We start from the raw sequence: 25,182 nt of genomic DNA on the forward strand, positions 1-25,182 counted from the left end.
GGATACATCGCAGGACACCTCTGACAGCTCCTGTGATTCTGCCACAAACACGTCACTTAGCCACTGATTTACTCGGCTGCCTTCCCGATCCTTGGCACTTTGTACACCTGCATCAAAGATCTTTATCTTTCAGCAAACAAGTCTGCAACGAGGGAATAAATTCCTTACTGTGACCTTTGGGTGCTCAGATTTTTTTTCACCTATGAACAAAACAGGTTCGGGTGGTTTTTTATCCCAAAATAACCCTTATCTCTGTTGCTCTATTAAACCCTTTTGTGCCCACTGGAAGCACTGGAGGCCATCATCCCTCCACATTGCTGGGAAGTTCAGATGTCTTTGTTTCCAGAGCATGTGTATATGTCTTGTCACATGCTGTGTGTGTGTCCGTGAATTTTCTTCCCTGCAATAATTGGGAGTTGCTTAACCCCATCTGGGAGAGCACCCAGATGCTGCTGTTCGTGCCCGGCTGTCCCCTGCGGGGCATCAGCAGCTCTTGGCAGCTGCTCCCCAGCTGTCACCCAGGAGCCACCAGCCCTCGGGAGTGGCCGTGGGGCCAGCGCTGAGCTCACAGGCAGAGGAGAGGCAGAGACGGGGGCAGGGGCAGGAGCAGGGGCAGGAGCAGGGGCAGGGGCAGGGGCAGGGGCAGGGGCAGGGACAGGAGCAGGGACAGGGGCAGGGGCAGGGACAGGAGCAGGGGCAGGGGCAGGGGCAGGGGCAGGGACAGGGGCAGGGGCAGGGACAGGGGCAGGGGCAGGGGCAGGGACAGGAGCAGGAGCAGGGGCAGGGGCAGGGGCAGGGGCAGGGGCAGGGGCAGGAGCAGGGGCAGGGACAGGAGCAGGGGCAGGGGCAGGGGCAGGGGCAGGGACAGGGGCAGGGGCAGGGGCAGGGGCAGGGGCAGGGGCAGGGGCAGGGACAGAGGCAGGGGCAGGGGCAGGAGCAGAGTCTGCCCTCGGGGCCAGGCTGTCACTCCCAGTTATAAAAGTTTACAAATAATAGTTAATAAATTTCCATCAAGCTGTCATTGAGATCACATCTGGCAGAAAAATCAATTGATTTGGTACACATCGCTTTTTTCGCTGGCTTATTATTTGCTCCGAGGTCAGGGAGAACTCCTCCCAGCAGCGGGATTGTCCTGGTCACACGTCAGCTCCCCAGGCACGGCGCTCCACCTTTCTGCTCGGAAAATGAGAACTTTCGCATTCCTGCCAGCATGACGTGTGGCTGCCCGAGCGAGAGTCCCCGGCCACCCCAGCGGGGGCCCGGAGCAGCGGGCGGGACACCGGGACACGATCGGGGCACGGCACGGCCGCAGCTCGGCCACCCCGAGGGTGACGAGCGTCCTTTGCTGCGCACAAGAAGGGAATTCCTGCACGGCTGCAGCCTGTGACAGATGTGCCCAGCGCACTGACGCTGGTGATCACCCTGAGCTGCCAAAGTCCCCGGTGCCAGCGGGGATGGATCGCGGAGCGGGGCTGCACAGAGCCCCGTGTGCCTGACCCGGGCAGGGCAGCGAGACCCGGCTCTGCCAGCACTGCTTGTGTTTGTAACCTGACAGATGGGATTCTTTTGTTGAGTGGAGCTCATCTTACACTGCCATAGGGCGACAGGGCACTGCCGGTGACATTTCTGCGGTCCTGCCTCTCGTCAGTGCCAAGGAGCAGCTCCGCGGCCGGGGTGGGGACAGCGGCTGGTGGCACTGAATGGCACTGAAGGGACAGGGTCATCGTGGGAGGCGGGGGGCGATGGAGCCCGGGCTGTTCCCGTGGGGTGGGACAGGAGCCAGGTGCCTCGGCAGTCTGTCCTACCGCCTCGGCAGTCTGTCCTGCCCTCCGTGGGGTGCCCTGGGAGTCGGTGGAGCAGGGTCAGGTCAGGGAGCAGCAAAAGCAGCACGGACATGCCTGTGAATTGCGGGGATGCACCCAGGAGAGCCGAGGGAGCTGATGGCACTGCCAGGCTGTTCCCTGCTGGCTTGGAAGCGCCATGGAAACTGGGGGAGGTTCGAGGCAGAGCAGCTGGCAAAACAGAGAGACTTCTGCCATCCAGGGCACAGGCTGGAGAAAAGGGCTGATGGGAGCCTCATGAGGATCAGCAAAGGGAAATCAGAGACCTACACAGAGCAGAGGAACAAACCCAAGCACCAGTACGATCTGGAGGCCACTCAGGTGTAACAAAGCTTTCCAGAAAAGGAGCTGGGGGACACGAGTTGATCCAGAGCCAGCAATATGTTTTTGTGGCAGAGCGAGCCAGCAACACCTTGGGCTGGATTTGCCAGGGCATCACCAAAGGGCTGAGCAGGATCCCTGTGCTCTGCTCAGCACCAGCGAGGTGTGGTTGGAGTGCTGAGTCTGGTTCTCAGTGACTCTGTACAACACAGTCACAGACTGCTGGAGAGAGCCCAGCAAAGGGCAGTAAGATGGTGAAGGGACAGGAGCATCTGAAATTGGGGAGGCTGAGGGAGCTGAGGCTGTTCAGCCCGGAGAGGAGGTGGCTCAGGGTGATCTAATTGTTGTGTAGGAGTATCTGAAGGAAGGAGTGATGACAAGAGAGCCAGAATTGTCTTTGCTCAGTGACAGGGCAAAGGAAAAAGGCAAATGAAGAAATACAGAGAGTTCTTAATAAACATAAGAAATACTAATTTGGCTGTGAGGCTGACTGAGCGCTGAATAGATTGCTGTTGCCAACTTTGAAGATACTCATATCTCAGCTGGACATGTTCTTAACATGGGGTTATCCTCACCTGGCACACTCTGAAACCAAAGAAAGAGCTGGAGTCCAAGCCCTTCAGCCCTCCACCCACACCAATTCCTGCTTTTCAATAAGGGCCCTGTGCTAAGTATGAAAACTCTCCTCTCGTGCTTTGTCCCAAGGTTTTTAATAACCTGCCTTCCTCACCTGGACAGAGACCAAGGCATTGAGATGGGGCTGTTTTCTAAAAGATCACTCAGCTTTCAGATGCAAGCAGGAATCTGTTTTTTATCTCTACAGAGAACTTCTGACATGAAAAAGTCTGATTTTTCAAGTAGAGCCTATTGAATCAGTGACTATTGGTGACAACTAAAAATGAGATAGTTGAATTACTGATTTATAGCACTAATGTTTCTTAATATTTTACTTTCATTTATGTCATGGTTGCAGCTAGTGGAGTTTGAGGACAGAGAGGTATTTCACACAGTCACAAGGCCTGGGTTTTAGCAGCATAGTCAGTGGTACAGCCTGGAGTCCTGCTGGCTGATTTTCCTTTTGTATGCAACCACCAAATTAGACTAAAGCCTGCCAAAAGCTGTCATCTAAAGATGAAAAACTTCTGTAAATACAGTTTCTCCAATAGCAATGCTGCTGAGCTGCTGCAGCAGAGCACGGACAGCATTACAGAGCACTGCCTGCCACCTTCTGTACTCATGATGGCTTAACTGCCACTTCCATTGTAAATCCTATTTGTTAAGGATTTATAAATTGGCTGCATTCATTTGCTTGCCTGAAAGTTGGCACACAGCTCTCTCCCGTGGTGTTTTTGCCACATTTTACTTTATTGCTTGCTTTTTTTTTTTTGTCCCTCTACTTGGCTCAGAAGTAGCCTGACTGTAAAAATTAAATCCTCCTACGATGCTACACAAGTATTTTAACAAACAAGGAAATGAGGGGAAGACTAACCTGTGACATTAGATATGAGTTTTGAAGAGCAACACCCCATTCCTGCTGCAGGAGGTGTGGGGAAGCCTGGGCAGGGCTGATGGCACCTACTCAGCTCCAGGTGAACTGGAGCACATGGGTGGGTGCAGGACATCTGCTGGGCACTGACTCTTGTCCCTGGTGCAAACCCCACATTCAGCAGGTTAGAAGACGCTCCTGGGCTGGTGGTGGAGAAGGCTGGGCAGCCTGCAGGGTGCTGGCAGTCACCACTGTTTGTGGGAGAAGCTGGCAGGGTCCAGTCCTTGCCTTCCCTTCCAGGCTGTTTTCTTGCTGGTGATCTGGCTGCATGCCTGGCTTGGGTACCTGAGCACATCATACAGGTCCCTACACCTCTGTGTTTTTGCTTATTTTTGGTGATTGTGGTGGGGAGGCTGAGCTGACACAGTGAGCAGTCGGTCAGCTGACATTGAAATTGCCAACTTAACCCCTGAGCATGATGGCCCCACTGTGAGGGTGCTGCAAAGCATTCTGTGATGACTTTTGTGTGACCCAGTCTTGGCTGCTTGTTAAATGCCACTTGCTCTTCCCAGCAGCTCAGGTAATCACCTGCCAGGTGTTGCTGCTACACAGACACAGCTCATGACCACAGCTCCAGCCGTGCCCAGCACTGCTGTGCTGGGTGAGGCAGAAGCAGAAAATGTTTTATCAACACAGGGGAGTTGGTGCTTTGACACTGGCAATGCTATTTGCCTTCCTAGAGCTCTTAGTCATGCTCAAAAGCTGCGTATAACTGTGCTCATTGGGGAGATGACAGACATACAGGGGGAGGGAGACAGAATTGTTCTGCTATTACTGACCTAACCAAGCAGTTACAGAATACAATATATGTCTGTGTATTGGCACAACCAGCAGCAGAGCCTTCAGAGACAGACCCTGCCCATGCCCCTTCACTGTTTTCTGTGCGCTGCAAGTGGCTCTAAGGCTCTGAGATCTTGCTGCCAATTCAGAGATGTGCAGAGTAGAACATCTTTTTCAGCTGTGTCAGCATCTGTGCTGTGGTAGATGCTGACCCTCTTCTGTGGCACAGCCCTTGGAACTTGGTGCCACAGAGGTGGAGAAGTGGGTTTGGTTCCAGAGGAGTGACAGGTTTCAAATGCAGTAAGTACTGTTTAAACTAAGCAATTCTTGTAAACAAGGAACTTCTATACTGCAAGCTGTACTGGAAGAGGTTGGGAAGAACCTTTTATTGTTGGCAGAAAAGTTCAGAGGCAGCTTAGAGGCAAAGAGGTCTTGGTACCTATTCATTACACCTGCCTTAATTTGAGAGGCAAAATCCCTACATTGAACTGAGTCACAGTTCAAAGGTCACCTGAGTTTATGTCTGACCTTCTTGTGGGGTTCTTATGTAAGATCACCAGATGAACACAGGACAGTACAATTCAGTCACTGAAACTTTACCTTTGGAGTTTCTTAGGGCTGTACCCTCAAGGTTATGTGTTGAACATATTCCCATATTTAATCATTATCGAGTGCTTATTTGAGAACTATTTTGAGTCTGTTGTCAGAGGAGTGAACCTTACAGAAATTACAGCACAAAGCAGTTAATGCAAATTATTCAATGGCATTAGATCCTGATGTGGTTTTCTTGGTCTCTTAAACAGGAAATGATTAACAAACATGAAGAGCCTTAGAAGGCAGAGTCATGGTCATGTTCAGGGCAGGTGAGAGATATCTCTCTCTTCTGCTCTTCAGCAGTGATGAGCCTGGACTACATGAAGATCAGGGACGTGGCTTAGAGAGGCAGAATGGTGTTGGCACAGTCCTTTCTATCCGGAAATTCCTGAGAGGCTGCATTTCCCAAGGGATGCGAGGTGAAAATTGGAAGTGCCAGAGCCAGGCTCCCATGCAGCACTCTCAGAGCCCAGTGTGTGCTCTTGTGTCAGCCACTGCACTACAGGTAGGAAAAAAAAAAAGCCTAAATGCCTTTATTTATTCCCTTGAGAATACTGTGGATCCACTGGTCTGGCCCAGCTTTGGGAAGAATGTCTATGTGTGCCTTAATCTGAGACAACAACCCCTAAGGAAGGCTGACAGGACAGAGCACTGCTGGGGACTGGTGTGGCAAGGCAGTGCCAGGAGGCAAAGGCTGGTACCTCTGGGTGTCTCATGGGCAGAACTGCCATCATGTGGCCAAAGTGCCCCAGGTGCCACCTTGAGAGGCAAAACACCCGTGGTGGTGAGGAGCAGGGTGTGCTGACACGTGCCTGCACTCACAGCCAGTCTACTCTTTGCAATAACTCAGGAAATCAAACGGTTTTTTTTCCAAGCTGAAATGCGAAGTTATAAATACTAAATTCCTTCAGTTACAGCAATCCAATAGGAAAAAAAGGAAATGTACTCTAATGCTTATTTTCCATCTGCTTTTAGCATCAAACAGAAGCCTATTCTTGGATTCCTGCTCTCTCTGCAAACCACTCAGCTTGCACTCAAGTGAATTGGGAGGGCAAACCCATGTTCGTGGTACTTAGGCTGGCCTGAGCTCGTGCTCTGTGCCTTCCCACAGCCAGGAGTGCTTTTCAGGCCAGGTACTTTAATGGGTGCCCTTGCTCTGTCCTGGTCACAGTGCTGTGGGGACACAGACACAATGTCACTTAAAGCCACCACTTACCTACTCCCTCATAAGAAGAATCCAGTTCACGTCTCATTGGCAGTGCTTTAGGTTAAGCATCTATTCCATATGGAAAATTGTGGCAAGGAAAAGAGAGGAAAAGCAAGAGCTTTGAGAGGAATGGGAGATACCAGTTTGAGGTGAGGAAAGGGAAGGTTGTGGAAAGAAAAAGGGAGAAACAGATGCTTCAAGAAACAGGAAACCCAGATGGTAGCACAAGAGAGCTGACTGTGGCCACACCAGACCAGTTATCTCCCTCATTTGTTAAGTGAGAACTCTTTAGAAGTGGCTCTACCAGTCAGCTGGTTTTTCTAGACATGAATGAATTTAGCTCTTTTGCCATAATTACAAAAAATACAGCGATTCCTCCAATCTCTTTGGTGCACCACACAAGGTTCTCTAAGTCACTGGACACAGTGCAGTTTACTTGCCAAAAGGACAGGCTGGGTAGTCCATGCAGATGGGAGTGGGGCTGGGGATCTGTATGGGAACACGAGGAAGGTGAAGTGGCAGAGCTGAAGGGCAGAGCTGGGAATGACCTCGGTCAGGTCCAGCACAAGGGTAAGCTGGGCCTAAGAGCTCAAGTGTGTTGCTGGGGCTTTCCACATGACCTGTGCTGAGCTGCACACTGCCTTTGGAAACTGGAGCTAGCCCTGCATCAATGATCTCTGGTGAGAATTTAGCACCATCTCCCAAAACTCTGTTTAACAACGTCCTGATGGTGTATGTTAGTTGCAAAGGAAATGAGTAAGGACTGCATCCCCTGAAATTTGTTACGTCTCCTTTGACAGTCATTAATATTCAAAGATGCCTCCCTTTGAGCTTAACTGAGTTCCCTTTTGAAGTAGGAGAATCTCCAGTTCTGAAGAGTTTCAGCTTTAGGAGAATGGTAACAGAACGAAGGACATTGGGGACTGTGCAATTTCAACCCTCTTATTTCAACCCTCTCAAACTGCAAGAAAAATTCTATCCCAAAAAACGAACTAAGCAGCATACCAGGACACAGCCAGGTAATCCAGCCAAACTGCAATAATGCAAAGTGCCTCTACTTCGTCATTTCATATTTTATTCCCCCATTAAAAAAAAAAAAAAAAAAAAAAAAACCAAAACGCTTTCTTAAGAGATTTCACTTGTAAAGAACAAAATAATCATGTTGTTATTATATACTCCAAGTCCTTCAGCAAAGAAAAGCACCGGCATTGATGAACAATCAGGACTTCACCTGAAAATGCAGCCAGACTTCCTCTTCAGAGGATGAGTAACAGGGCTGGGGGTGCCCATGGGGTGCACATGTAGGTGTAACTCCTGGTCAGAGCAGGATGGATCTCGTTTGCACAGAAAAATTAGATGTGCTTTTTGAGTGCTCCAGGTGTTGTACCACACAGGCACTGAACTGTTCGGCTTTAAAAATGCCCTGGAGTGAATTTATGCCCATAATCAACTCGAGCATCTCTGTTGCTATCATGAATCATTAAAAACCTCATTTGCAACCCCAAAAGCAAAACTGTTCTCAAAATTAAGTAGAGCTCCCCAGCTCCATACTTAAATGAGATAAAAGCAGCAGGACTCTGGGTGATGGATGGCTCCCTTTTATCATCACCAGGAGTGACTGTTTGCTTAGGAGAGGGTCTTTGATCTTACCTCCCGTTTTTAAATGTGGCAGAAATAAGCAATCTCCCAAAGAAGACTGATTTCATGGAGACTTCCTGGCTCACAGCACAGCCTCGCATGTTCCATTTAATATTATGTTACTACATTTTCAAACTGTTCAGAGGTTACTTCAGTGCAATTAAACTAATTCCAGAATTGAAACACAGCAGTTTGAGGGCTGCTAGTTGTGAGGTGCAGAGAGGGCATTTCTAAAGCATTTACCAATTTTCTCCTGTGTCCTAAGCAGATTTTTGGGTGATGCGTGTGAAGGACTTTGCTACTCAGAGATCAAAGGACCAGGACCCTGCAGGATCCATGGAACCACAGGAAGTCATTTCCACATACAAAATGCTGTGTGCATTAGAAACAGCCAGACAAGAATTGGATTTTCAAGATTTTGCAATGGAAGACAACTTATTCACAGGAGTTTTAGAGACTTTATTTATGTATAAACAATTTAAACACTTTGCCATAAATTATCTTTGCCTGTCTCTAGTCTTTGCTTAGCAGCAAATTAAAATTAATATAAAAACTCAATGAACAATTCATACATGTATATTACAAAAAAGTTCTTGTACCAAAGTTCTTATTAGACTTTTTTTTCCTTTTTTTTTTTAATTTTTTTTTTTTTTTGTGGTGACCGTAATGTGATTGTCTCAGTTTCTCGACCAAACAAACACACTAATAATTTTTAAATCTGAAACAGTGATTGTGCCTTCTGGCTGATGTATGTACAGGGTGATCTGACGTGGTGCCCATTTGCAATAGTGTAACACAATGCCCACAGCTCTACTGGAACTGATACCAACAAACTACTGAATCTAAACAGACTACACCCTGTAACTGTGTTATACTGTCCACAATGGAAATCTTCAAAGACAAACAGAGTATGAAATTTATCTGTAGTGATTTATAGCCACCATTTTGAATGTAACTTTACACTCTGCCCTCTTTGAATAAGTTAAGCTTCAGGCCAGACAAGTGGAGGGTCAGAGTGCAAGTGTGGTTTTGTTACTTTTAAATATATTTTCCTTTCCTATTTCCAGTGCGCTCTCACTTGCATTTCATTTGTCCTCCAGTTGCTACACACAAATCACCCCAAAGTCATGTTTTAAATGCATCTGTATTTTGCTTTAAATGAAAACCTCTTGGATATTTATCAAACAAGCAGTCTGAATCATCTGTGTTTCATCAGCTGGTTAGTGAAAGTGGCCCACTTGGATTTCTTAGTTTGCTCACGTATGAATGGAGTGAGGTAATACAATACGAGGCCTTCTTTTTGTTTCTCTTTAGACCCAGAACAAGTGGGTAATATTTCAGGGGTACTTTTTAATTTGTACGGTTAAGAGTTTTCAGTCTGGCTTTAGTCCACTTCAGGATGTGGTTTTTAATCTCTTGAACAGTAGCATTTAACTCAAAAAATATGAGCTTTTTTGCCACTTACTATCCCAGAGTAGCTCAGCCTAGTGCCCCCATTTAGGTCTTCATCTCCTTAGGAGAGGAGATAACAGTTATGACTACTGATTCATCCAGCAAAGGATGACAGCAGGTTAATTTGTTACCTCTTTCCCATTTCGTTCTGTCTTAAAAACTGGATGTTGCTGCTACTGTCTGCTAGCTCTGGGTACTGCTCCACGGGCAGGACATAATATCCCTCGTACCCTTGAACCCTTCCCGTGTTGAGGAGCTGCTGCCTCTCTCCGTCTGTCCATACGCGGCTGCCCTCGCGTCCGTCCCGCGCCTTCTGCTGCTCCTTGGCCCAGGCCGCGGCCAGGGCCCGCTGCCGGGCCTGCTCCAACACCCTGGCCTTCTCCTCGTCCAGCGTGTCGGCGCTCAGCCCGTAGCGGATGTTGATCAGCAGGGTGGAATACTGAAACTCCACGTTCGTAAACCTTCGAGTCCTGCCGCTGACGAGGAGCGTGGGCTGGGACACGGTGACGTTGATGCCGCTGTCCAGGACCTTCCTCCCGCTGGTCATGGCCAGGGTGACCAGGTCGCTGTCGGCAGAGCCGACCTTCACGAAGTAGTGGGTGTCCCTGCCCTCGATGCTGTAGTGCATTTTCTCCAGGTAGTGAGCGCCGTTCAGGACAGAGGCGATTTTCCTGCTGTCGTCTGTGGCTATGCTGGAAACACCAGTGGTTACACGGCCTTCCTTCACGGCAAACATGATTCCTTTCCCCACGATGGGAGTACTTGTGGCAAACCAGTGGCCTGCTTTTTCTCTAATTTTGGCATGTAATCTTTTAGATATGACCTGTCCCTCCAGAGCCATGAAAGCCTGGTTGTGTCGTTCTGTTGTCTGCTGCACTCCTGTAATTAGCTGGGGAAAACAAAACAAAACAAAACAAAAAACACCAAAGAAGATGCAGATCTGAACATACTGGTTTCAGAGACCAATAATGATCTTTGCTTTGCTTTTTTAAAGGAAACACATGCGGAGAAAAATTCTACATTACAAAAGACCACCCTCAGTTATCCATCCATCCATCCATCCATCCATCCATCCATCCATCCATCCATCCATCCATCCATCCATATCTTTCTCAGAATCAGGTAAATACTCATCCAGGAAATTATTTTGCCATCTATAAGACCAAATAAAGTATTTCTCATCACTCTCTGTAGCATATTTGCACCACACATTCCAATTTTGGCCAATCATGTAATGCTCAGTAGAAAGGTAAGAAAGACCCAAGTCTAGCACAATTTTAATCAGAGCTGAAAACAAACCAAATCAATGTATTAAAAGGTGGCATTTAACTTGTGGACACTTTTCCACAGAGATTTCAACCAGTATATACAATTAAAATGCTTATGAATATAAGCTTTTTTGAAAATAGATGCAATTTGGGCCCAAAAGCACCAAAGCAATTCCTGCAGAGGAGTTTTAGACCCTCAAATGACTTAAAGCCTGAGAAAGTGGTATGTTTAGGTTTATATGATTATTTCTATTGTATTACCAGAAAGATGAAGTAAGCCTAGCAAAGAGTATTTTAGAATACTCTTTGGTTTGGAATTGGCCTAGTACTCTTCTGAAGTTTATTAAATGGGCTGGAATTTATTATAAAAGTTAAACCCATATACTGTTGTCCACCCTTAACCTGAAAGTAAGTATGAATGCTGTAACTGAAGTTACATGGAGTAGCAAATCAAAACTCTAACTAGAAAAATGACAAATCATGGTAAGAAAACCTGTTACAGGGTGAGGAGTAGAATCCTTTTTTACCAGTAAAAAAAGTACCAACCTAAGTTTATTGCAACCCATTATAAGGATGATTTTACCAAAGGTACAGCAGATGATAAATTACCCTGACAAAGTCTCCCTTTGTCATTGCTAATCAAGTTAATCGAGTTACAACTTGTTAATCAAGGAATAACTCAATAAAAGACAAACTAATGACATTGTAATTATGATAACAACGAAGGCTGGCAAGAAAGGCATATGTTCATTAGTATAAAATGTAGCTATACTCACTTCACTTTACACTGAATTAAGTGCTTGGCCTTCTGCTGTAACTACTGAAGAGCCAGTGATTCTATCCACAGAGTGGGGCAAATTTATCCAAAAAAGTAATTTAATCTTTTTGCCTACCTGTCCATTTTCACACGCTTGACTCTCAGACAACTCATATGGTGGTGACACAAAGTACATTTTTGCTCTAGGGAAACCAGGAATGATGTTGCTAAGCTGAAATCCAAACATCACCAACCAGCTCTTGACATCTACAAATCAAAAGAAAGCAGCTAAGTGAGAAACACACATTTAACAAATAGAGGAAATAAAAAAAATAATTAAATTCATCTTTGACATCCTTAATTTCAAGTAGCAACTGAAGTCACAATTAATATTATAATGTGGAACTTTACAGAACTGTAGTAATCCACCATGAACAGGCACTGAAAACACTGTGTTACATTTACCCTAAATAATTCATCAGGGACATACCAGCTCTTTCATTCTTCTCCATTAGAGCACATGAATTATCCAAACATTTTACAGCACACAGTACTTGTTCCATCTTTGACACCTTCTGATGTGGCTACTATATGTAACCTATAAACTGTATTGTATAATGATATTTTATTAGGTTAACACTCTAAAAACATCTGCAAAGTCCTTTGGGGAAAGACATGGCATCTTTTCTATGTCCTATTTCTATCAGCTATCATCAGGTCTCAGGAGGCTCCATTAAATGTAGTGAGAAGCTAGATTTGTAAATCAGATGTCTAAATTTAGGCACCAAGAATATTGTCCCCATCCCTCCAGGGAAAGCAGGTGCTGTGTGGGAGGGTTACAGCTCAGCTGTGAGGTGAGCCTCAGCAAGTTCCAGGTGTGGTTTCAACCATAAGAACCCTGTCCTCAGTTCTAGCTGTAAAAGCTAAGTAACTAACAGTAATTCTCACTCAGCAGGTATTAAGAACTAATTACGTATTTTAGTTATCCAAATGATAAGTCTTTTAACACAAAAGAATCCATGACTCCATTTTACATTTTCTGTTCCCTGAATTCATGATAATTTTTGCTTAAAAATCTCTCCTGTCTTTCCCAGTGACCATCTCTCCTTGGTGGCTACATGGCTCCTGATGCTGTCATTGCCATTTCTGTGAGCTGAGCTGTTGCAAAGCCTGTTTCTTCCAAAAGCTTTTTTTTCTTAGCCAGTGTGACTCTAAAATAAGTAGTAAAATGCTCTGTCTCTATGAGGTATCTGTATCCATCTCCCATCACACAATGCCTACTGTATTTTTCCTGAACCTTTGGCTCAGCACAGGGCTACTGCTCCTTATAAGGCTTCAATTTTATTTTATGGTAAAATTGTATCTCCTGAACAATTCACTTCAGCTACTCTAATTCCACAGAAACCAGAGAAGGGCCAATATACAAAACTGTTACTATTTTGCTGAGCTAATGTGCTTTGCAGCACTGCATTTGCTATAGGAATTTGTTTTCAGCAAAACCTGTGAATAAAGCATCAGCGGTTAACAGTAAGAATGGACTGTGAGGGAGAGTCTTTGGTGGTTTTTTTTGTTCTCTGTTTCTTTTTTTTTTTAAACTATGACAACAAAGGTGCCACCATAATCACTTCTTGTCAATGAAAATCTGTTTAGTCCTACAGCAACAAATATTTGCACCACAGAGAAAGATTTTTTACAGACTACAAGGTGTGCGTTGTTCCTGAATGCAATTTATCTTACTAGATTTCATTCAGTGGATGGATAAATTAAATAAATACAATTCAGAATGTAGCAAAACACAATAAGATGATGTTGAAAATCAAAATCAAAGGGTGGTGGATGAAAATAGGACTTATGTTCAATTTAGGACAACGAGGCAATTTTAGTCACCAGTATTTTCACACTATTAGATACAAATCCCATTATCTCCTAATTGCAAAGTAGCTCCTCTAGAACCTGTGGTGTGTTACACCTACTATTAGGTTGCAATGTACTAATGAAACTTGCTACGATTTTCTTGGAAAGAAAATGCACACTTTTCTTGAAATTCAAATTACTGCTAAAATTAAGATAGCTTCTTTTTAAAAATGGTATCACTACTCTAATTATTGTATACTGCGTATTCAATTCTGGAAAAAAGCTTTTCCTGAAGACATATTAATTACCTTTCCTTTTACAAACTGCCAGCAGCTAGTTCAAGTACTGTGTGATGTTACTAAGTGAAAAATTATTCCTAATTAAGAAAGGGTTACAAGCTTTGCCCAATTCTAACGTATGTGATCAAAACTACTTTTGTTTCTCGGCTCTACACAATCCATAACACTTATTAGTCTTTCAGGATGAAATAATCTTAAAAAAATCAATAATTTAATTTTAAAGACTAAAGACTGTTTGCATATTAAAATTTAAATGGGAAAAAGAGGTCTAATTAAATCCATGCTTGGTGTTAAATCATAATGTGCCCATGGGCTCAGTCAGTAGTTAATTTTGAAAGTTGCCCTGAAAGAAAGACATCTGAGCAGTTCTGGTTTGTGATTCTGAACCAACCTGCCAGTGATTCCTATGTATGACTTCACTTCCCTTGATAAAGAATTAGAATGAATACTTCTTTATACAGTACTAGTTTAATAGGAAGAATACTATGGCTGTGTTGAAATTTTATATTCAGGCAACCTTATATTTATTTTTTTCCCTCCATAATTCATCATGGCTTTTCACTTAGAGCCCTTCATTCTGGGAAGAGCAGTACGAAGGAATCAGAAATATCCAGTTCTTTTCATAGCCAAAAGAGGAAAACGGCCCAAACTCGATGTGAGTATTGAGCAAAGGGCTCATAAGGAGAAGTTGGATTTCTTTCCCAAATCAGCTTCCAAGCTGTAGTGTTATGTATTATAAATGTGAAGAAGTCTCACCTGTTACATAATTCTTTAGATCCAGTTCATTGCTGAGAGGGTTGTTACTCTTGAACATGTACAGATTGAAAGGAGCGGGTTCTTTGCCTATATTTTTCCACATGGTGTAATCAGGAGATGTCCAGCGCCCTGCCAGGACATCGTAGTCCCTTTGGGTAAAATGCACGAGTTTGGTTAAAGGATCATACAGCCCTCCATGGAACCCAATGACCAGCTGGAAATCTGGGTTAGAGTCATAATAGATCTCCCCATAGGCCGTGTACTGAAGCTGTTTGATCATGAGGCCGTTGATGCTGAACACAGCTAATGGAGTGCCTGTGTTATCAGAGGCCACGTAATACTCTTCCCCACTGCTGCTCTCCATTGCAAAGAGGTGGCCTTGCAGATCGTAGTACAAAGAGGTAATTTCGGAGTTGGAATGATTGTAGACATGAGTTACCCTTGTTGGATTGTGAAGATCAGCATAAAAGTACTGTACATGATGCCCCAGGTTGGTCTTGCAGGAAGCCCTTCGGCCCAGTCCGTCATAGCGGTACTGAACACTCCACCCGTTTGCTTTGTTGTAAGCTCTTGTCAGGAGCCCTTTGGAGTTGTACTCAAACACATCTGCACCCCGCTGCCACAGGAACCCGTCGTCGTCGATCTTGTACGGGATGTCACCCAGGCGCGTGATCCTGTCCCTGAGGTCGTAGCGCAGCGGCATCAGTCGGACGCTGTTTCCAGGATTCAGCAGGTGGAGGTTCCCGTTCAGGTCGTAGCTGTAGCGCCAGGTGGGCCTGTCATTGACTGCCACGCTCTGCAGCTGCCCATCCCCATCGTAGTCATAGGTGTACTTGGTTGTGTTGGCGTAGGGACCGAGTTTGAGCTCTCTTTTGGTGACCCTTCCCATGCTGTCGTACTGCACGGTCATCCAGTACATCAGGGACCGGAACATTTCGTACTGCACTTCCTTAATGCGCCCGTGGGTGTCAAAGTGCTTGCTCAGTGTCATAACTGCTGTGGTGATAATTTGGTTTATATCATAATAAATAACTCCAAATTTGCCAAAATGCTCTACTTTGCCAGAAATCTCATCATAACGATAAAGGTCAACTGGAAGAGGTGTCTCACTTATGATGGGTTTGATGCTTGCAATTCGGAAGCTGTTGTCATGATATGTATAATCAAACCTTGCATTGACCATTCCTTCTTCAGAGAACCTGTAGATTTGTTTGTCAACAAGAGGACCAATTTTCCGATAGCGAATCGTACAGGAAAATCCTCCACTTTGCAAATTCACCATTTTTAGGACACCTGTAGTTTCGTCGTATCCAAAAGTAACTGCTGTGCTGTCATAAACAATTTCAGACAGCTTGGACAGTTTCCCATACTTGTAGAAGACTTGTCGGCCAGTACCTAAAAACAATGTTTTCAGAATCCTCCCATCATCGCTGTAGTCAAAAATGACAGAGGCGTTGCTCTCAGGGGGGTTGTAGATATTCCTGATGTAGCCCACAGAGGTGTGAGTGGACATGCTGTGCCGAGCCACGCTGGGCATGGTGACGGCGTGCAGGCGGTCCGAGGAGTCGTACTCGAAGATGTACTGTCGCTGACTCTGCAGCAGCAGCACCATCGACTGCAGGGGACACAACAACAAATGGTTACCAGCTATCAGCTATGGCCTGAGAGAGGGAACTGAAGAAAAGTTTACTGGAGAGGCACTAATGTTAAATGAGTACAAAGAGAATCAGATACATTAGCCAGGGGCACAGAACTGCTCAGGAATATTGTCAGGTTGTCAGATGAGAGGATCTGCTCCTTGGAAATCAATATGCTGTGTTCCAGAGAAAGTGCAGGTTAGCAACCTGTGAGCTGTCCTCCCTGTAGGAGGACTTTTTGTTTCTATTTACCTTTTTTTTTTTTTTGCTGGGGGATGCAGAGGAGTTAGATAAATGACATGATTTATCTTTCTGCCAGCAGTTGTAATTCACAACTGTTACTGTGAAATATGTGAGAAACTAAGCAGAGAACATCAGCTCTGGTTTACTTAGAACAAGAAGAAGGGAAAGGGAAAACAATACGTAGTTTTGCAGTATTTAAGACACTTTTATGACTGAAGTGTGCTAATTAGGCTAAGTAAAAGTGCACTACCATACTTTCATTTAATACGTAACAATTAGAGACTAATTACCTGTTTCAATATGAACATTTTGTCAGGTTTAGTCATGCATTTTTGGGTTTAATTAAGCACAATTCATTGCTTTAATTTATTGCCATTCTATGGCAGGAAAATACCAAAAGACAGAAACCACGAACAAAATATTTCCGATTAAAAATTAGTCATATTCGGTTGACTAATTGCAAAATAAGGAATTTTGAGAGCAGGGATGGTTAGCATTGGGACACTCGTGCCAGGAGGTGACACGACAACACCTACGTTTTCCAGGTAGGTGTAGCTCCACACTTTGCCGTCGGCGAACATGCGCGACACAATCCTGCCCTGCTTGTCGATGTCCGTCCTCTCGCTCATGGCCCCGCGCTGCAGCCCGGCCAGGCGCCCGTTGAGGAAATAGGACACGTTGACAGCAGCCAGGCCACTGCTGGGCAGCCACAGGAAGGGCCGGCCCAGCTGGTCGTAGATGATGCGCAGCGTGAATTTGCGGTGGTCGTCGTAGATCTTCTCCGTGCGGATGTTGCGGTCGTAGTCGATGGACAGTAAGTTCCTGCCGTGCACCTGCGGGAGGGAAGGAGGCTGCACTCAGTGCGGGGTGTCTCACCGTCCCTCTGGGTTTACAGCAGGGAAAGAGGATGCTCAACAGGGAAATCCTCGGGGAAGAGTGTGGGGTTCGTTAACTGCCTTTTGCTTTCTCCTTGGTGGTGTATGCAAACAATTTTGAGTCTTACTGGGGTATTTCCCATTTCACTGCAATATGAGAGGTGATATCTTACAGTAAAAAGCTTCCATTATGGTCAGAGCAGACAGACATTCTGCACACCTAGGTCTTAAAGTGCAGAGAAACAAATTATTTTGCATGGAATATTTTTCTACTTATTCTATTTTTCTACTTTCTACTATTTTTCTTTTATTTTTATACTTCAGCCACATATTTTTTTCCTTTTTCCCTGTAGGGAAAGAACAGAAATTTTTGTGTCTTTTTAGCCACTTGGCTTCTATAATTGCTTAGAATTATTACACTACTTAGAATTAATTCGTTTACTGCATTCTTCATTTGCTTTCCAAATATTCAATAGATCATTCATTTGGAATGGATTTAAAAATCCTGATCATATAGGCTGGGAAAGTTGGACTACTAGTGTTGAAAGCAAAGATGATAAGTAAGTAGGTTAAATATTTTTCTTCCTCCCATCTCCCCCTTTTTTGTTACAATTTTTATTCAAAGTAGAACATAAAGTGTTTCAGTGCCAGATTTCTTTATTTATTAATTTTAAATAAAAGAGCAAAACAGGCAAAGGAGAATAAGAATGCCAAATGGGGAGGCTTCTAGTGAGAGTGCTACAATGAGAGATACATAAATATATTCACTGGGGGTAAGCCATAGAATTCAGGCTAATGCTGTAATCTGATAAAGCTTCTTAAGTAATTTAATTGTAGATGCATCATTAATAAAGTAGAAGGTTTTAAATTAGATATAATTTCAGAGCAATGACTACTAAAAAAGTATTCAGCAATTTCTGGGAATTTGTTCTTTAGCTTCTGTGTTACAGTGGCTTTGATAATGCAACATTTCCTCTTATCCAAAATTAAACTGTACATCAAACAATATGTAAATTAACCCTGAGCCTTTCTTGAGGACATAAAAGTTATTCTGAGATATATTCACTGGCAGGGGTAAACCCAATTCCCACCCCAACCAACTCAGTAGAAATTCAGTTACACAGACACATTTAAAATTAATACAGTTTTGTGTTTGTAAAGAAATAATTATTTCAAATTATCACTCATTATCCTAATTTTTTCCATTAATGAAATTAATCTCTTTAACAGTTTGCATTTCCTCAGTGGGCAATTACTAGGAAAAAAAAGCTCTTTTCTGTAGGTTTTCCCAAAGGTTATCCCAGCAACAACTTGCCCTGTGATTCACAGAAAAGACAGAGTATTTTTTCTTAAAACACCTTGGGGCAAAACAAGTCATATTCTGCTCTCCCATTGCAATGAAAATAAAGCCAGGGAAGCCAAATTCAACATCAGTAGTTTCTCAACTGGTTACTCCTGCTTTGTAGGATCAACATTGAAGGCAGAGACATTAAAAACCCTTTTCATCAGCAGAAGAGAGCTTTGACTGCTCAAAAACATTTAGCTATAGAATTAAAGGAGTAGTGTATGACTGAAATAGCCCAATTTCTTAAGGGTGAGCAGATTTTCTAAAAAGTAAAAAAAAAAAGTCTTTCAGAACTGAATTTTAGCTTTGGGGGTTTTATTTGTTTTGGCTTTTTGTAACTTCTGAAGCTTCATAAATCAGTCAGGATTTCTGGGTTTTGTTCCCTCCATTGCAGTAACTGAAACAGCAATCTATCTGCATGAAGGAAAGTCTGACTCCAGGTATCTTCTCTTCTCTCAAAAACCTTATAACAGTTATTTGATTTTGCCATAGAAAACAAAATTAGTAGGGTTTTAAAAATGATTACCCACACAAGAGCTATGCAGAAATGCAAACATCACTTGGAGATGCACACATGAACATTACCTGCTTGGACAATTCAGTACCTTCATTTGCATTTGTAAAATAAGTGACACCAGAGACTGTAATTGCAGTATCATATTAATTACATAGACACCCAAACAGGCTAATTCCCACCCTTCCTGGGAACACTAAGAGCAGTCACAAGGATCACTGCTGATTACTTGTCTTCTGTTCCCTACCCATGTGCACACCTGGTTTCCCCTCAGTTGTGGCCTGAAGTGGCCATAGGGACGAGCTCTTTGTGCCTTGGAAAGCTCTGGCCACAGCACTTACATGATGCTGCACCATCACAAAGACTTCAGACAGGAATCTTATCAGGACTTTATCAGAAACTACAGCAAGACACTGAAAGCAAGGTGCTTCAAACAGCAGCAGACAGTGGTGGGATAAGATAAAGGTGGAGTTCCTTTCTCAGGTTCATGAGATGTGCCCAGGCAGATGTGCAGATTCCAACATGTGCCTGGGATGTGCCTAAAGTTACAGATGGGCAGAGTCTGGGCTCAGGCAGCACCCCTGTGTGAGGGCTCATACAATCAGCCAACACTCTGGGTTGGAAGGGACCTGTGAATCACTCAGCACAATCCCTCTGCACTGAGCAGGGGCATCTTCAACTGGAGCAGGCTGTGCAGAGCCCTGCCAACCTCACCTTCAATGCTTCCAGGATTGGGGCATCTACCACTGCTCTGGGCAGCCTGTGCCAGTGCCTCACCACATCACCATAAAAAACTTCCGTACGACTACTTTAAATCCACCTTCTTTTAGATAAAGCTGCCACACCTTGTCCTGTCACAACAGACCCTAAAACAAGTCTGTCCCCACCTTTTTTATAAGGCCCCTTTCACTACTGAAGCACAGTGGCATGGGCTCCAGCAGATATTCCTCAGAGTACTGTGAGTGAAAACTCATCTAAGAGGTCAGTCCCAAAGAATGCCCACCCCTCCAGTCTCACAGATCGTGAACTGGGGCTCCAGGAGGTGGCCCTGGTGCTCTGTCAGCTCTGCAGCAGTGCCCTGCTCTGTGTCACTCTGTGCCACAGCTGCCCCTGCCTGCCACCTGCTCCCCACAGCGTTCCAGCACACTTGCTCTGCTTCCTTCACTAAGCAATTTATAAAGATGAATTAGAATAAATGAGATGCAAATAAATTCTATGCTTTCTCCCTTGTTTTCAAATTTCATTTTCAGTCCACTCAACCTGTGATAATCTCATAGTGCTTTTCATTTAAAAGAGCTAAATGGATATGTGATTATTGTTACAGGAACTAACACCAGACAATTAAATGTTGAGGTGTTGCTAGATAAAGCATTGTTTTGATTTGCATAAACATGATGCAAGAAAACCTATCTCATGCAAAGTTTCAGCACTAAGATGTGTTTAGCTTCAGCTAATTACCACAAGTATGTCTATTAAATTTTAGCATTGAGAGTTAGGATTACTTCAATTTCATTTCAGCATCCTATTTATTTTTATTTTGAATAACACCTAGTCAAAATACAGAGCTGATCTATTTTCCACTTCCAGTCAACTGCTGCAGGTCAACACATCAAAAATCAATTACACAGCCATGAAGTTTAGTCATTAAGGATTAGCTGCTAATCTCATTCAATTTTTTTTGTCTAACCTTTCTGCTTTCCCCAATAAGTACATTCTGAGCATTTGTGAGAATAAGGGAAGACTTGTTAACTCAACACTGAGAATTAGATGCTAAGAATACGAAAATATAAAAAATTAACATCCAAGTAATTATTTTTTTTTGTAAATCACTACATAATTACTTACATATATTGCATTTACTATGTGACCTTGAACACACTGAACTGTATCTTGTGTTCAGTGATGTTTAAAGAATTGCTAAAAGAATGAGGACTTGATCAGCACTACATTTGTTTTCTGCCCAGTATCTCAAATCCCTTCTACAACTGCACATAGTGAAGAAGTCCAGTCAAAAAAATCAGTGAAAATCAGGCCAGCAAAGCACAGAATGGGATTAATCCAGTTGCAGCAGATCTTTAATTTGGCAGGGGATGGATTACATGACCTGACTGTCTTCCTTATCCTGCGCTTATGATTTTGTAATTATGGCAATTATTTTCCAATCGTGCCATTTGGGAAAGGGAATAAACAAAACATGCCTGTCTCAGTGAGTCTGTAGGGGGATTTGACAGCAGCAGAATGCTGTAGCTGTGTTTGCTCCCCAGCAGCAGCTGGGGTAAGTCTGCCCTGGCAGTTTTACAAGTGGTGAGTGCTCAGATTCTCAGCCTCTTGAGAGGCAGAGTGTTTTGCAGCAACAGGACAATGAAGCTGGGGGAGGCTCTAGAATACATCTTTTGAGGAGTGGCTGAGGGAGCTGAGGGTGCTTAATCTGAAGAAAAGTTGGTTTGGGGGGACCTAATTGCTCTCGGCAAGTCCCTGAAAGGAGTTAACAAGTTGGGGGCCAGTCCCTTCTGCCATATCTCAAATGAAAGGACAAGAAGGAATGGCCTGAAGTTGCACCAGGGGAGGTTCAGATTAGATATTTGAAAAACTTTTTCCACTGAAAGAGTGTTCATGTATTGGAGTAAGTTGCCCAGGAAGGAAGGTGGTGGAGTGACCATCTCTGGGATGTGTTCAAGAGGCATTGGGATATGGCATTTGGGGATATGGCTTGGAGCAATTACGGTGGGGCTGGGGTAATGATGGGACTAAATGATCTTGAAAGCCTCTTCCAACACTGATGATTCTGTGATTCTGTAATATTCTAGGCATTTTTACCAATCTCTTTTGGGATGCTTTTAGCAATGAAGCTCTATAGCTGATTGCAGCAGATGATCCCATGCAGCCAACTGAGCTCTCAAACAGTGTCACACCAAAGACAATCCCATAGTTTTACATTTTTAACAGCTAAAAGTAATGTCCTTAAAAAAAAAAAAATAATTTCTCCCCAAAGAGGAAAAGGTGATTATTGTAACAACAAGTTCTACTTACCCTGAGCTTTCTTCCAAACACCGTCACTTTGCCTTTAATCTGCTCCTTCCTCAGGCGCCATTCAATTGAGTTTAAACCATTTTCCATGGGCAGAGAAATATTACATCGTCCTATGGTGGGAGTCACAGTCCCAGCCAGGACATGAGGTTCGCTGTGAAAGCTAATGCTCATGCCATTGGCATACATCACTCTCAAAGTACCATTATTACAGAGCTGGTAGCTGTTCCTCACTTGATCTACAGCAATAATGAAAAGAAAATAATTTAGCTACTCCAGTCATAAAGAAAACATATAGCTTAATTTGATTGGTTTTTTATTGCACTCCTGTTGATGTTAAATGAAGTCAGCCTGCAATTACCATTTACGTGGTACTATGGTGGAAATTACAGATGTTACTGATTCATGTAAAGAACAGTAGTGTAACAGTGAGCCTGCAGAGAGATACTGTGTTTATTTCATTATGTTTTCCCTTCAGTCTTAATTCTGAATCAAAATGCACAGTGATATGTGTTGAACCACGTAATTTATTTCTGATATGAACAAAAACTCCTGAAAACTGAACTGCTGGATAAACAACAAAGCATTAAACTCTGGGACAAAAAGAAAAAGAAGATGATTGTTGGACTCTTTAAATTAGGAAGAAGTAAGTGCCTCTTCTTTTTTTGTTTCCCTCTGTTAAAACTGTCTCCAAGCAGAGACCTTGCACAGAATTACAGCGTGGCTTTAAATCCTCAAGGCGTGAGGCTCCAGCAGTGCAAGCTGGCAGCCACAGTGCTGCCTCCCTGCCTCCCCACCAGAGCCACACTGGCCTGATGTGCACACCCAGCCTCTGTTGGACAAGAGTTACAGAAACAACCCTGTGCTTCTCTGGCCAGCAGCTCTCCAGCTGTTTGACACAGCCAGGATGGAGTGCCAGAGCGTGCAGCTGTCAACAACACGTCAATATTTGCTGACAGAAGGACAGCATCTACGTAATTAATCATCTGGTATAAGAGAAATTAAGTCTTTGTAACCAGACCTGTCATGGTATAATAGTCTATAAATGTTGACATTTATGTCAGGAGGAGACTATTGTTTGATGATGATATTCTCATTCCAGTGACATTATATCTTAATTAAAAAGCCCCATCACTCACCAAATCCCTTTCAGTCTGTCTTTGATAGCTGACTTCACCCCATCAGATACAATGCCTGGGTGGTGCTGGAATGCTCTACACAAACTCTGAGCCTGTGTTGCTGCTGCCTCCTGCCACACTCAGGCTGTAACACTGCTCTTGGAAGGGCCATCTCAGGCACCACACCATCCACTGCCCTGATTACACTGATGATTACATTAATTACACTGCACTGTAATTAAGGGCAGTGTATAAGTTTAGAAGATTTTTTTCTTCTAGAAGGCTTCCTCTGAGCCTCTCCAGAAGGATCACCCCCAGCAGCCATATCCAGCAGTCAGGTTGCACCTCTGTGGCACAGAAGTCAGAACCAATTTTGCAGGGAATTGCAGAGAAATCTGCAAGTGGGTGAAGTGACCCTGACCCAGGAGGCAGTGGCAGGACTAACCTCCCCCAGCAGATAGTGACCATTTGTACTTGACACAAAGCAGGACTGCGAAATGGCTCTTACCTGTCCTGAAGACCTGTCACTTTGGGAATAAGTTTTATGGGAATTTTTCTTGCAAACCTTGTAGGGTTTCCCCCTGCTCATAAGTGTGCTAATGACATGAATCGTTAGTGAATTGCTTTCTCAGGCTGTGTGTGTGGTTAGGAGGTGTGCTGAGAAGTGTGCTTTGGTACCTTGAACAACTGTATAGGAAGCCTCCACAGAGGAGAGATTTGTGATGACCGTGACATCGTCATCCCGATTAGAATTCTCAATGTCGATGGTAATAGACTTTTCCATTTCTCGATGAAGGCTAGTTACCACTCCAGTGGGACGTGTTACATTGGTCAGACGCCCTTCATGATCATAGCTAATAGAAAAGTTAGTGAGAGCAAAAAAGCATGAGGATATATCTTCATTTCAATACCCAATGTATTAATAATGCACCACATTTGTGCAAAAAACCCAGACTGAAACAGAATTTCAAGAACATCCCAGCTATATCTATTTCTCTGTTCTTGAAAAAGTCTATAATAATGAAATGATATTTTTTAGATACTGATCTCAACTACATGTGTGCAAATCCAGGCTAGCATATTTTAAATTATTAAATTAATTAAATTATTATGAATATACGGAGTGATATTTGGCTAGAACAATTATAACTAGTAAATTAGTCTGCATTTTAATAGCTGCATTTCACTCTAAGGAAGTGGAGTTCTGATGGACACTGCAATAAACAATTGCATAAACTGCACACTTGCTTTTGAATACTTTGTGGAAACTAAGTATGGTCTTGAGTGACATATCAAGGAATAAACTTGCCATAAAGCATTAAATGAGACATCAGATTGACAAAATAATAATTTCATTTAGATCTTATCTGTGGTATTGAACTACATTTTGGGGTCAGTATTTTGGCTCATAAAGATGAAAGATGAAAAGCACAGGATAGAGGTTGGAGTTGAACAAAGGGCAGCAGTCAGCACTCAGAATAGACCTTAGAAAATGAGTTAAATGCTCCACAGGAATAAAGATAAAAAAAGAAAAAAAAAAAGAAGAAAAAGAAGAAAAAAAGAAAAAAAGGAAAAAAAAAAAAAAAAAGGCTTTCCATGATTTTATTGGGTTAAATTTCTTTAGAGCTATAAAGCCTGAGGAGGGGGGAAAGAAGGAATGCTGCTGGAAATCAAATCATACCCTTTCCCCCTTTCCTGCAGTATGCTCTAGTTGTGTGCATACGTTTGCTAAAGAAGCAATCCCTTGGATCTCAGGGGTGAGAAAAGGGGACCTGAAACAAAATCAGCATTCCAGTCTGACACTCTGCTCGCTGCAATTCTCTGCTCGTGCAGGAGTCTCTCACCCAGCCGCTACCAAAGTACGTGTGCTTCTAGAGAGCAGAAAGGCAAGAAAAAATGTCCTGTGTAGATAAAGGGAAAAGCTTAGGCAGAGGTTGAAACCAACTGGTCATCCTTGGAATGATGCAGGGAGCAGGAAGCCTGGAAGAGAACTGGTAAATCCATTGCACTGCCTGAGAGTAACAGAAGAGAAGAGGAGCACATTTAGTATCATGGAGCTAGCTCAGTTCATTGTAGGCTGTGGTTAGCTGTAAAGATGAAAAAAAATCAG

At 43.7% G+C, this 25,182-nt stretch overlaps 1 protein-coding gene across 18 annotated transcripts in view; it reads right to left on the minus strand.

Annotated features, from left to right (window-relative positions):
• Positions 1-8,362: 8,362 nt before the first annotated feature.
• TENM2 (teneurin transmembrane protein 2) overlaps positions 8,363-25,182 on the minus strand; it is a 619,293-nt gene continuing 602,473 nt past the window's right edge. For all 18 annotated transcript variants that reach the window (XM_033073572.2, XM_033073571.2, XM_033073569.2 and 15 more), the window contains 6 exons: positions 23,751-23,926; positions 21,958-22,193; positions 16,730-17,026; positions 14,314-15,928; positions 11,541-11,671; positions 8,363-10,268 (listed from right to left, as the gene is read on the minus strand). In XM_033073572.2, the coding sequence (XP_032929463.1) occupies positions 9,507-10,268; positions 11,541-11,671; positions 14,314-15,928; positions 16,730-17,026; positions 21,958-22,193; positions 23,751-23,926 (3,217 nt within the window). In that variant the 3' untranslated portion in view covers positions 8,363-9,506. The remainder of the gene's footprint in view (positions 10,269-11,540; positions 11,672-14,313; positions 15,929-16,729; positions 17,027-21,957; positions 22,194-23,750; positions 23,927-25,182) is intronic.

The sequence above is a fragment of the Catharus ustulatus genome, chromosome 15, assembly GCF_009819885.2.
Source record: "Catharus ustulatus isolate bCatUst1 chromosome 15, bCatUst1.pri.v2, whole genome shotgun sequence".
Lineage (NCBI taxonomy): Eukaryota > Metazoa > Chordata > Aves > Passeriformes > Turdidae > Catharus > Catharus ustulatus.